General features: G+C 42.1%; 1 protein-coding gene across 2 annotated transcripts in view; it reads right to left on the bottom strand.

The window, feature by feature from the left end:
* grik2 (glutamate receptor, ionotropic, kainate 2) overlaps positions 1-14,628 on the bottom strand; it is a 607,548-nt gene that overhangs the window by 192,623 nt on the left and 400,297 nt on the right. For both annotated transcript variants that reach the window (XM_061914965.1, XM_061914966.1), the window contains exon 8: positions 7,460-7,603. In XM_061914965.1, coding sequence (XP_061770949.1) covers positions 7,460-7,603 — 144 coding nt within the window. The remainder of the gene's footprint in view (positions 1-7,459; positions 7,604-14,628) is intronic.

The raw sequence follows: 14,628 nt of genomic DNA, 5'->3' as shown, positions 1-14,628 counted from the left end.
GCCACCTGGCAAAGGAAACTCATTTCGGCCGCTTGTACCCGTGATCTTATCCTTTCAGTCATGACCCAAAGCTCATGATGGGAACGTAGATCGACCGGTAAATTGAGAGCTTTGCCTTCCGGCTCAGCTCCTTCTTCACCACAACGGATCGATACAACGTCCGCATTACTGAAGACGCCGCACCGATCCGCCTGTCGATCTCACGATCCACTCTTCCCTCACTCGTGAACAAGACTCCTAGGTACTTGAACTCCTCCACTTGGGGCAGGGTCTCCTCCCCAACCCGGAGATGGCACTCCACACTTTTCCGGGCAAGAACCATGGACTCAGACTTGGAGGTGCTGATTCACACTCGGCTGCGAACCGATCCAGTGAGAGCTGAAGATCCCGGCCAGATGAAGCCATCAAAGAACCACCATTACATGTTATGTAGACAACAAGGGAGTGTTTCCCATTTAGAAAACAAATAAATAATAATATGACTACTTTAATACGCCCTATAATTATATATGAAAAAAAGATCAAAAATAGACCATTCATCTGCAGTGTGCGCCTTATAGTCCGGTGCAAAAAAGTGGAAAAATGATACAGAATGTCACTTTACCAAGTGATTACAATGCATCTTTTATTACTGTTTGCCGTTTACTCTTTGGTATGATAAGACATTGGTTAGCATTATGATTATTGAATATTGTTACTATAACAAGCGTCCACTGCTGTCCCCAATACAGGGGAGGGGCACTTGGGGCACTAGAGGTTAATGTTGTCTGACAATGCGCCAGTGATTAAATACGCCGGAGAACACGGCGCACATGTAGGTCAATACTGTCACTGGAATTTATGTTTCCAGACTCTCTGTTTCAAGACGCGACAAGTGCATGTCGGTGAAGCTGAACACCGGTTTGCCGGGCAGGTGTGTGAGACGAGCATAACGGTGACATCTTCGCATAATTGCACCTTCTTGTCACTTCTGCCTGTCATATTTCTCTCCGCGCTCCGGCTTTCTGCTCGCTAAATGGAGCAAACCATCAAATGTCCCCTGTCCCAATTGATGGCCCTGCCGGCTGCACGCATAGACTCATGGAACTGGCCTTCTGATACAGGCACACTCTGTAACTCTGCCTGTCTCCCTTAAATCCCTGTTAAATACGTAGTATGTGCATATAAATAGCAGGTATGCATCACCTCCAAGTCCGAGTCCATGGTTCTCGCCCGGAAAAGGGTGGAGTGCCATCTCCGGGTTGGGGAAGAGACCCTGCCCCAAGTGGAGGAGTTCAAGTACCTAGGAGTCTTGTTCACGAGTGGGGGAAGAGTGGATCGTGAGATCGGCAGGCGGATCGGTGCGGCGTCTTCAGTAATGCGGACGTTGTATCGATCCGTTGTGGTGAAGAAGGAGCTGAGCCGGAAGGCGAAGCTCTCAATTTACCGGTCGATCTACGTTCCCATCCTCACCTATGGTCATGAGCTTTGGGTCATGACCGAAAGGATAAGATCACGGGTACAAGCGGCCCAAATGAGTTTCCAAGTCTCTCCCTTAGAGATAGGGTGAGAAGCTCTGCCATCCGGGAGGAACTCAAAGTAAAGCCGCTGCTCCTTCACATCGAGAGGAGCCAGGTGAGGTGGTTCGGGCATCTGGTCAGGATGCCACCCGAACGCCTCCCGAGGCAGGTGTTTAGGGCACGTCCAACCGGTAGGAGGCCACGAGGAAGACCCAGGACACGTTGGGAAGACTATGTCTCCCGGCTGGCCTGGGAACGCCTCGGGATCCCCTGGGAAGAGCTAGACTAAGTGGCCGGGGAGAGGGAAGTCTGGACTTCCCTGCTTAGGCTGCTACCCCCGCGACCCGACCTCGGATAAGCGGAAGAAGATGGATGGATGGATGGGCATCGTGTTCGTTCTCGATCCATGTTTGTGTTTGGTCCGATTGGCCACGGATGAAGTGCTGGCTGTCCAGAGTCGGGACCCGGGGTGGACCGCTTGCCTGTGCATGGGTTGGGGACATCTCATCATCATCGGGATGGTCTCCTGCTGGCCCCACTATGGACTGGACTCTCACTATTATGTTAAATCTACTATGGACTGGACTTTCACAATATTATGCTAGATCCACTCGGGGTCCATTGCACCGGTCGCCCTAGAGGGGGAGGGAGTCCTCTCCGTCTGCGGTCCTCTCCAAGGTTTTCTCATTGTCATCCCACTGGGTTGAGTTTTTCCTTGCCCTGATGTGGGATCTGAACCAAGGATGTCATTGTGGCTTGTGCAGCCCTTTGAGACACTTGTGATTTAGGGCTATATAAATAAACATTGATTGAGTGATTGATTGTTTGTGTTTATCAAATGGGAAGCGTTGGGGGGGATTTGGTATCAGGGGCCAAAGCACAGGTTTTTGCACCCTAGGTTTTTGTAAAATGTTAAGATTTTTTTTTTTTTTTTACTGCTTTTTTTTTTAAATACAGTGAGGCAAAAAAGTATTTAGTCAGCCACCGATAGTGCAAGTTTTCCCACTTAAAATGATGACAGAGGTCTGTAATTGTCCTCATAGGTACACTTATTCATCCCAAAGGTGTTTTATCGGGTTCAGGTCAGGACTCTGTGCAGGCCAGTCAAGTTCATCCACACCAGACTCAGTCATCCATGTCTTAATGGCCCTTGCTTTGTGCACTGGTGCAAAGTCATGTTGGAAGAGGAAGGGGCCCGCTCCAAACTGTTCCAACCCACTTTATTTATATAGCACATTTAAACAACAATAACGTTTCCAAAGTGCTGCACGGGCATGTTAAAAACAATAATAAAAAAACAATATTATGCTCCACCAATGACTGAATAAAAACAAAAAAATAAATATAAAAAAAACTATATAAAAACAAATATGATTAAAAACTATTTTAAAGAGTAAAATCAATTAAAACAGTAAAATAGAAATCAAAGTGTATAAAAAACACAGAGGACAGAGGACCACACAACTCACGTAGTGTTAAAAGGTTGGTATCCTGGAGCATTCAAATTTATTTTCACTGGAACGAAAGGGCCAAGCTCAAATCCTGGAAAAACAACCCCACACCATAATTCCTCTTCCACTAAATTTCACACTTGGCACAATGCAGTCCGAAATCTACCGTTATCCAGACAACCTCCAAACCCAGACTTGCCCATCAGATTGCCAGTTGGAAAAGCGTGATTCATCCCTCCGGAGAACGACGGTTTGAATTGGACTTGGTGATGTATGGCTTAGATACAGCTGCTCGGCCATGGAAAAACATTCCATGAAGCTTTCTGCGTACTGTGCGTGGGCTAATTGGAAGGTCACATGAAGTTTGGAGCTCCGTAGCAACTGAATGTGCAGAAAGTCGGCGACCTCTTTGTACTAACCGCTTACCCCTCTCTGTCACTTCGTGGCTGAGTTGTTGTTGTTCCCAAACTCTTCCATTTTCCTATAATAAAGCCAACAGTTGACTTTGGAATATTTAGGAGCGAGGAAATTTCACTGTGAAATGTTGGCTTCACGGTGGAAGAGGGGTTAGTGTGTCTGCCTCACAATACGAAGGTCCTGCAGTCCCGGGTTCAATCCCAGGCTCGGGATTTTTCTGTGTGGAGTTTGCATGTTCTCCCCGTGACTGCGTGGGTTCCCTCCGGGTACTCCGGCTTCCTCCCACCTCCAAAGACATGCACCTGGGGATAGGTTGATTGGCAACACTAAATTGGCCCTAGTGTGTGAATGTGAGTCTGTCTATCTGTGTTGGCCCTGCGATGAGGTGGCGACTTGTCCAGGGTGTACGCCGCCTTCCGCCCGATTGTAGCTGAGATAGCTGCCAGCGCCCCCCGCGAGCCCAAAAAGGGATTAAGCGGTTGGAAATGGATGGATGAATGGAAATTTCACGACTGGATTCCTTGCACAGGTAATGGTAATTCCACGCTGGAAATTACTGAAAGCGGCCCATTCTTTCACAAATGTTTGTAGAAACAGTCCCCATGCCTAAGTGCTTGATTTCATACACCTGTGGCCGAGCCAAGGGATTAGGACACCTGATTCTGATCATTTGGATGGGTGGCCAAATACTTTTGGTGTATGTTGGTGCCATGCTGGTGTGTATGAAATGTGGACTTGTGTTGAATAACTAGTGAGGAGGCACTAGCTACAGTAAGTCCCGACATTCTGGATGCTTTCCACTTCAGTCTGTGTGTGGGGATATTTATAGAAATGCGTCATGGAACCATGACTAAAAGCATTTGAAGAATTAGCTCAATTAATTATTTCCTCTATCCTAATTTTAGCTTATCTTAAAAAGCATCTATGACTTTAAAGCTGCAGCTGTAGAAAGCTCTTACAAATACACATGTAAATAGTATACTTGATTATCAGTATTTTGTAAGAATTTACTTAAAGGGGAACATTATCAGCAGACCTATGTAAGCGTCAATATATACCTTGATGGTGCAGAAAAAAGACCATCTATTTTTTTAACCGATTTACGAACTCCAAATGGGTGAATTTTGGCGAATTAAACGTCTTTCTGTTTATCGCTCTTTTTGCGATGTCGTCAGAAAGTGACGTCACCGAGGTAATACAGCCGCCATTTTCATTTTCAACACATTACAAACACTGGCTCTCAGCTCTGTTATTTTCCGTTTTTTCGACTATTTTCTGGAACTTTGGAGACATCATGCCTCGTCGGTGTGTTGTCGGAGGTTGTAACAACACTAACGGAGGGATTCAAGTTGCACCACTGGCCCAAAGATGCGAAAGTGTCTGCCGCCAGACCCCCATTGAATGTACCAGAGTGTCTCCACAATTTACCGGCGATGCTAAGACAGACATGGCACAGAGATGTATGGATAACCTGCAGATGCATTTGCAACAATAAAGTCAACGAAATCACAAAGGTTAGTTTTGTTGGTGTTGTTGACTTATATGCTAATCAGACATATTTGGTTGCGGCGTGACTGCCAGCTAATCGATGCTAACATGCTACGCTAATCAACGCTAACATGCTATTTACCGGCGGTGCTAAGGCAGACATGGCACAGAGATGTATAGATAACCTGCAGATGCATTTGCAACTATAAAGTCAACGAAATCACAAAGGTGAGTTTTGTTGATGTTGACTGCCAGCTAATCAATGCTAACATGCTACGCTAATCCATGCTAACATGCTATTTATTACGTTTCCTTCCACCCACATTTAATGCGAAAAAAACACCAATCGAAGGATTTAGGTTGCTCCAGTGTCACGAGTTGCCAAAGTCCTGATCGTTTGGTCCGCACATTTTACCGGCGATGCTAACGCAGCTATTCGGCCATGCTATGGCTATGAATAGCGTCAATAGCTATTTGCTCAATAGCTTCAGTTTCTTCCTCAATACTTTCATACTCCAACCATCCGTTTCAATACATGCGTAATCTGTTGAATCACTTAAGCCGCTGAAATCCGAGTCTGAATCCGTGCTAATGTCGCTATATCTTGCTGTGGTATTCCCATTGTTTGTTTACATTGGCAGCACTGTGTGACGTCACAGGGAAATGGATAATCGCATCGCAAATAGCGAAAATCAAGCACTTTAAAGCTTTTTTTAGGGATATTAGGGGACCGGTAAAATTTTGAAAAAAACTTCATAAAAATACAACAAGCCACTGGGAACTGATTTTTATTGTTTTTAACCCTTTTGAAATTGTGATAATGTTCCCCTTTAACCTTCCTCTTGTGTTAGCTTTCTGTTACCATCTCTTATGTTAACGGGTCGGTTTTGACCCATGTCTTAAATCAGCTGTAAAATACACTAAAAAAAATTATCTATCATCCAATTTGTTTCCCATCTCTTGGTTACCTCGTTAGGCTTCCTTATCCTTGAAAATATTGGTTTTAATATTTTTGGTTTGGGCCATTGGGCCTTTTTTTTGTCAGTATACCCCTCGATTTCAATTATTAAAAATGGTAAAACGAACCTCAAGAGAATCATATGAATAAAAAAAAGGTTGTTGTGTTACCTAACTATTACTAAGGGGTATTAGAACACATCTCTTAAATAAATGTGTTTTATTTATTTTTTCATTTTAAGAATTTTAACTATAGTAACATCTATGATGTTACGGGTCAATTTTGACCCATATATATTTACTTCAAGAAAAAGGCTAAAACGTATTTTTTTCAGCAACAGAAATCCAACATCAAACAAACAACAACCAATCAAGCAAATGAAACCAAGAGAAATAGATTACTAGTTCCAAAACTAATAAAAAAACAAAATCAGAGTGGCAAAAAGTGACACTTTTAGTGTCCGTCTTTTGTTTGTTTTTGTACAGGATAACAAGGTAAAATGAGAATCCACTAAAGCTCACATGATTGGGAGAGGAGCTGGCTGTCAGTGTGTTCAGTTTTGGCTCTTATCATTGCTTTATCATCTTATTTTTATAACTGGGTCAAAACCGACCCCAACAACACCAAGGGCATAATTTCTACCAGAGCATTTTATAATTTAGTGAAAAAAAATACAATGTTTTATTTTGTTGACAAAGAGGTTCCTGACAAAGTCAAAAAGCTTTGATGCAAAAAAATAAATGTATATGGTGTTTTTATGCATTTAAAAACTAAAACGGGTCGGTGCCGACCCTAACACAAGACAAAGGTTAACATGAAAAAATAAATAAAACATATTTATTTAAGAGATGTGTTCTAATACCCCTTAGTAATAGTTAGGTAACACAACAATCTTTTTTTTAGGAAGGTTAAGAATTTTAACTATAGTAACATCTATGGTGTTACGGGTCAATTTCGACCCATATATATTTACTTCAAGAAAAAGGCTAAAACTTATTTTTTTCAGCAACAGAAATCCAACATCAAACAACCAACCAACAACCAATCAAGCAAATGAAACCAAGAGAAATAGATTATTAGTTCCAAAACTAATAAAAAAACAAAATCAGAGTGGCAAAAAGTGACACTTTTAGTGTCCGTCTTTTGTTTGTTTTTGTACAGGATAACAAGGTAAAATGAGAATCCACTAAAGCTCACATGATTGGGGGAGGAGCTGGCTGTCAGTGTGTTCAGTTTTGGCTCTTATCATTGCTTTATCATCTTATTTTTATAAGTGGGTCAAAACCGACCCTAACAACACCAAGGGCATAATTTCTACCAGAGCATTTTATAATTTTGTGAAAAAAAAATAAAAATTGTATTTTGTTCACAAAGAGGTTCCTGACAAAGTCAAAAAGCTTTGATGCAAAAAAATAAATGTATGTGGTGTTTTTATGCATTTAAAAACTAAAACGGGTCGGTGCCGACCCTAACACAAGACGAAGGTTAAATAATAGTTCATGCTGAAGGACGGTTTTCGGCGTCTGCGCATTTTTTTAATTGAAAATAAGGGAGATTGCCTTTTCTAATACGGACTTACTCAACCCCGTTGGCATTCAGTCTCCACAATTTTTTTTTCAGCATGTAGCAGGTCGTGAAACATCTACCTCTTTGATGAGGGCCATGAAGCGGTTCCCAAAGCGCCACGGCTTGTGTCGGTTGCACTGTAACGAGCTGACAGTGATCTGCTGAGACTGCTGCACGGCTACGGCCACCATGTGTACCGCGTCGTACATTAGTGCGGCATCCGTCTGCAAGAGGGGAGAGACGGGGGAGGAAAGGGGGCGTCGTTAACGTGGAAGCCATCACGCTGTTCAATATCAGCCAGACATCAATACCATGATGAGTGAATCAGAAGTGCATTTGAAAATCACAATATTTAGATTTTTTTGTTTTTTATGGTTTAAAGGGCTTCACGGTGGCAGAGGGGTTATCAATCAATCAATCAATGTTTACTTATATAGCCCTAAATCACTAGTGTCTCAAAGGGCTGCACAAACCACCACGACATCCTCGGTAGGCCCACACAAGGGCAAGGAAAACTCAAACCCAGTGGGACGTCGGTGACAATGACGACTATGAGAACCTTGGAGAGGAGGAAAGCAATGGATGTCGAGCGGGTCTAACATGATACTGTGAAAGTTCAATCCACAATGGATCCAATACAGTCGCGAGAGTCCAGTCCAAAGCGGATCCAACACAGCAGCGAGAGTCCCGTTCACAGCGGAGCCAGCAGGAAACCATCCCAAGCGGAGGCGGATCAGCATCGCAGAGATGTCCCCAGCCGATACACAGGCAAGCAGTACATGGCCACCGGATCGGACCGGACCCCCTCCACAAGGGAGAGTGGGACATAGAAGAAAAAGAAAAGAAACGGCAGATCAACTGGTCTAAAAAGGGAGTCTATTTAAAGGCTAGAGTATACAAATGAGTTTTAAGGTGAGACTTAAATGCTTCTACTGAGGTGGCATCTCGAACTGTTACCGGGAGGGCATTCCAGAGTACTGGAGCCCGAACGGAAAACGCTCTATAGCCCGCAGACTTTTTTTGGGCTTTGGGAATCACTAACAAGCCGGAGTCCTTTGAACGCAGATTTCTTGCCGGGACATATGGTACAATACAATGGGCAAGATAGGATGGAGCTAGACCGTGTAGTATTTTATACGTAAGTAGTAAAACCTTAAAGTCACATCTTAAGTGCACAGGAAGCCAGTGCAGGTGAGCCAGTACAGGTGTAATGTGATCAAACTTTCTTGTTCTTGTCAAAAGTCTAGCAGCCGCATTTTGTACCAACTGTAATCTTTTAATGCTAGACATGGGGAGACCCGAAAATAATACGTTACAGTAGTCGAGGCGAGACGTAACAAACGCATGGATAATGATCTCAGCGTCTTTAGTGGACAGAATGGAGCGAATTTTAGCGATATTACGGAGATGAAAGAAGGCCGTTTTAGTAACGCTTTTAATGTGTGCCTCAAAGGAGAGAGTTGGGTCGAAGATAATACCCAGATTCTTTACCGTGTCGCCTTGTTTAATTGTTTGGTTGTCAAATGTTAGAGTTGTATCATTAAATAGAGTTCGGTGTCTAGCAGGACCGATAATCAGCATTTCCGTTTTTTTGGCGTTGAGTTGCAAAAAGTTAGCGGACATCCATTGTTTAATTTCATTAAGACACGCCTCCAACTGACTACAATCCGGCGTGTTGGTCAGATTTAGGGGCATGTAGAGTTGGGTGTCATCAGCATAACAGTGAAAGCTAACACCGTATTTGCGTATGATGTCACCTAGCGGCAGCATGTAGATGCTGAAGAGTGAAGTGTTGTTCTGTGGTGATTAGCCACATTGTGGTGATTAGGGTTAGTGCGTCTGCCTCACAATACGAAGGTCCTGCAGTCCTGGGTTCAAATCCAGGCTCGGGATCTTTCTGTGTGGAGTTTGCATGTTCTCCCCGTGACTGCGTGGGTTCCCTCCGGGTACTCCGGCTTCCTCCCACTTCCAAAGACATGCACCTGGGGATAGGTTGATTGGCAACACTAAAATTGGCCCTAGTGTGTGAATGTTGTCTGTCTATCTGTGTTGGCCCTGCGATGAGGTGGCGACTTGTCCAGGGTGTACCCCGCCTTCCGCCCGGTTGTAGCTGAGATAGGCGCCAGCGCCCCCCGCAACCCCGAAAGGGAATAAGCGGTAGAAAATGGATGGATGGTTTAAAGTAGCTGCACTTGTGTTCTTATGTCAGTGTTGAGGTTTTCAGTCACTGGCAATTCATTTACTTATAGACAAAGGGAAAATATTGCAAAACTAATGCAGTGGTTCTCAACCTTTTTTCCTTTAGAACATTTTTTTAAGTCAAGTACCCCCTAATCAGAGCAAAGCAATTTTTGGTTGAAAAAAAGAGATAAAGAAGTAAAAAAAACAGCACTATGTCATCAGTTTCTGATTTATTAAACTGTATAACAGTGCAAAATATTGTTCATTTGTAGTCGTCTTTCTTGAACTATTTGGGGAAAAAAAGATATAAAAATAAATAAAAACTTGTTGAAAAATAAAGAAAATATTCAATTATACAAACCCCGTTTCCATATGAGTTGGGAAATTGTGTTAGATGTAAATATAAACGAAATATATCCATCTATTTTCTACCGCTTATTCCCTTTTGGGGTCGCGGGGGGCGCTGGCGCCTATCTCAGCTAAAATCGGGCGGAAGGCGGCGTACACCCTGGACAAGTCGCCACCTCATCACAGGGCCAACACAGATAGACAGACAACATTCACACCCTAGGGCCAATTTTAGTGTTGCCAATCAACCTATCCCCAGGTGCATGTCTTTGGAAGTGGGAGGAAGCCGGAGTACCAGGAGGGAACCCACGCAGTCACGGGGAGAACATGCAAACTCCACACAGAAAGATCCCGAGCCTGGGATTGAACCCAGGACTGCAGGACCTTCGTATTGTGAGGCAGACGCACTAACCCCTCTGCCACCGTGAAGCCCCATTTGCAAATTATTTTCAACCCATATTCAGTTGAATATGCTACAAAGACAACATATTTGATGCTCAAACTGATAAACATTTTTTTTTTGCAAATAATCATTAACTTTAGAATTTGATGCTAGCAACACGTGACAAAGAAGTTGGGAAAGGTGGCGATAAATAGTGATCAAGTTGAGGAATGCTCATCAAACACTTATTTGGAACATCCCACAGGTGTGCAGGCTAATTGGGAACAGGTGGGTGCCATGATTGGGTATAAAAGCAGCTTCCATGAAATGCTAAGTAATTCACAAACAAGGATGGGGCGAGGGTCACCAATTTGTAAGCAGATTGTCGAAAAGTTCTAGAACAACATTTCTCAACGAGCTATTGCAAGGAATTTATAAATTTTACCATCTACGCTCCGTAAAATCATCAAAAAGTTCAGAGAATCTGGAGAAATCACTGCACGTAAGCGATGATATTACGGACATTTGATCCCTCAGGCGGTAGTGCATCAAAAACCGACATCAGTGTGTAAAGATTATCACCACATGGGCTCAGGAACACTTCATAAAACCACTGTCAGTAACTACAGTTGGTCGCTACATCTGTAAGAGCAAGTTAAAACTCTGCTATGCAAAGCGAAACCCATTTATCAACAACACCAAGGAACGCCGCTGGCTAAGATGGGCCCGAGCTCATCTAAGATGGACTGATGCAAAGTGGAAAAGTGTTCTGTGGTCTGACGAGTGTACATTTCAAATTATATTTGGAAACTGTGGACGTGGTGTCCTCCGGAACAAAGAGGAAAATAACCATCCGGATTGTAATAGGCGCAAAGTTGAAAAGCCAGCATCTGTGATGGTATGGGGGTGTATTAGTGCCCAAGGCATGGGTAACTTACACATCTGTGAAGGCACCATTAATGCTGAAAGGTCCATACAGGTTTTGGAGCAACATATGTTGCCATCCAAGCAACATTATCATGGACGCCCCTGCTTATCTCAGCAAGACAAGTGTTACAACAGTGTAGCTTTGTAAAAAAAGAGTGCGGGTACTTTCCTGGCCCGCCTGCAGTCCAGACCTGTCTCCCATGGAAAATGTGTGGCGCATTACAAAGCGTAAAATACGACAGCGAAGACCCCGGACTGTTGAACGACAGAAGCTCTACATAAAACAAGAATGGGAAAGAATTCCACTTTCAAAGCTTCAACAATTAGTTTCCTCAGTTCCCAAATGTTTATTGAGTGTTGTTAAAAGAAAAGATGATGTAAGAAAGTGGTGAACATGCCCTTTCCCAACTACTTTGGCACTTGTTGCAGCCATGAATTTCTAATTATTATTTGCAAAAAAATAAAAAGTTTATGAGTTTGTCTTTGTAGTGCATTCAACTGAACATGTGTCGAAAAGGATTTGCAAATCATTGTATTCCGTTTATATTTACATCTGACACAATTTCCCAACTCATATGGAAAAGGGGTTTGTAAATAAAGATTTCTACACATATTGCATCGTATTTTTTTCACAGTTTATGAACTTACATATTTTGTTGAAGTATTATTCAATAGATATATTTATAAAGGATTTTTGAATTGTTGCTTTTTTTAGAATATTTAAAAAAAAAAATCTCACGTACCCCTTGGCATACCTTCAAGTATCTCAAAAAATACGCGGACCCCCATTTGAGAACCACTCAACTAATGTTTGCGAAAGTAGGCATCACATTAACTATAAATTATGTTGAGCAATAAGCTCGAAAATAGTGAACAGAAATGCACAAAGAAAAGGGGACAGTATGGGAAAGCCATCTTCAAAGACAAGACAAGTTGTTCTGCCGACAAGACTATTTTATCTAATTTTTTTAAATTAATCAATCCAACACATTAATACACAATAATACCATAATAATACAATTCCAATCCCAAAACCAAACGGACAAGCAACATTCAGAACAGCAATCAACAGAGCAATCGAGAGGACACACAAACATGACACAAAACAATCCAAAAGTAGTCCAACACAAAATGATAATGTCAACAACAGTATCAATATCAATAAGAAATCCAACATAGCAGTGATTAGAAATCCGTCATTGACATTATCATCGAATACATTTATAAAAAAACTAAAATAAAAACAAATGATGGCTTACACTTGGATCGCATCTCATAAGCTTGACAACACATTGTGTGCAATATTTTCCACAAAGATAAAATAAGTCATATTTTAGGTTAATTTAATAGTTAAAACAAATGTAAATAATGGATCCCATATTCATATATATATATATATATCCATCCATCCATTTTCTACCGCTTATTCCCTTTTGGGATCACGGGGGGCGCTGGCGCCTATCCCAGCTACAATCGGGCGGAAGGCGGGGTACACCCTGGACAAGTCGCCACCTCATCGCAGGGCCAACACAGATAGACAGACAACATTCACACTCACATTCACACACTAGGGCCAATTTAGATATATATATATATATATATATATATATATATATATATATATATATATATATATATATATATATATATATATAGACTCATTGTTATCTAATCTAAATGCAGTGTTTTCTACTGATATCATCTCCATAGCTTGTGTATACCAGTCAGTATGAGTTGGACTGTCAACATCTACCTTTTTTTTTTGTCTTATCCTTTTTGTTATGATGCATATTGAAATTATAGCATGTTTACTCTTCGATGACACATTACTAACTTTATGCAGATCACCAAAAATACACGTTTGCAGTGTTATTGGGATGTTTATATTAAGGAATGTGAATGTTTCTTTTGTTGTTTTCAACCATAAATGAACAAGAGTTCCCTCAGCTGCCCGACACTTCATACATTACTTGCAATCTACTGCCATACTTGCCAAACCTCCGGGATTTTCCGGGGGACTCCCGAAATTCAGCGCCTCTCCCGAAAACCTCCCCGGACAAATTTTCTCCCGAAAATCTCCCGAAATTGTTCGACCTGAGTGACGTGTCCACAGCTTGTTTTCACGTCCGCTTTCCCACGATATAAAGAGCGTGTCTGCCCAATGACGTTATAACTGAAGAATGATCGAGGGCGAGTTCTTGGTTTCTTATGTGGGTTTATTGTTAGGCAGTTTCATTAACGTCCTCCCAGCGCGGTAAAACAACACACAACAACAGCAGTCCGTTTTCGTCTACCGTAAAGCAGTTTGTCTGCCGTAAACAGCAATGTGGTGACACTCTTAAACCGGACAATACTGCCATCTACTACTGTACATGCATGTGGTTAGAAAAACAAGGATGGACACGTTACTATCTTTATGCAGATCACCAAAAATACACGTTTACAGTGTTATTGGGATGTTTATATTTAGGAATGTGAATGTCTCTTTTGTTGTTTTCAACCATAACTCTTTTATTCTCTGACATTCCCACAATAAATGAACAAGAGTTCCCTCAGCTGCCCGACACTTCATACATTACTTGCAATCTACTGCCATACTTGGCAACCCTCCCGGATTTTCCGGGGGACTCCCGAAATTCAGCGCCTCTCCCGAAAACCTCCCCGGACAAATTTTCTCCCGAAAATCTCCCGAAATTGTGCGACCTGAGTGACGTGTCGACAGCTTGTTTTCACGTCCGCTTTCCCACAGCATGTCTGCCCAATGACGTTATAACTGTAGCATGACCGAGAGCGAGTTCTTGGTTTCTTATGTGGGTTTATTGTTAGGCAGTTTCATTAACGTCCTCCCAGCGCGGTAAAACAACACACAACAACAGCAGTCTGTTTTCGTCTACCGTAAAAAAGTTTGTCTGCCTTAAACAGCAATGTGGTGACACTCTTAAACAGGACAATACTGCCATCTACTACTGTACATGCATGTGGTTAGAAAAACAAGGATGGACTATTCAACCCCTAACTCAACAATAAGTAGATGAGTGTCATGTGTGTGTAAATGTGTAAATAAATGAACACTGAAATTCAAGTATTATATATATATATATATATATATATATATATATATATATATGTATATATATATATATATGTATATATATATATATATAATTCAATGAAAGTCAAGTATTTCATATATATATACATATATATATATATGAAATACTTGACTTGGTGAATCTAGCTGTAAACATACTCCTTCCCCACCACGCCCCCACCACGCCCCCCAGCCCCCACCACCCACCTCCCGAAATCGGAGGTCTCAAGGTTGTCGAGTATGTCTACTGCACCAATTTTAAACTGCTGAGACTATTTTATCTTCGATCGCCGTTGGACGACATCATTGGAGCGAACGCC

This window comes from Nerophis ophidion, linkage group LG11 (assembly GCF_033978795.1).
Source record: "Nerophis ophidion isolate RoL-2023_Sa linkage group LG11, RoL_Noph_v1.0, whole genome shotgun sequence".
In the NCBI taxonomy this organism is placed as follows: domain Eukaryota; kingdom Metazoa; phylum Chordata; class Actinopteri; order Syngnathiformes; family Syngnathidae; genus Nerophis; species Nerophis ophidion.
The sequence above is the reverse complement of the archived record's forward strand: the minus strand, read 5'-3'. Positions and strand labels throughout refer to the sequence as shown.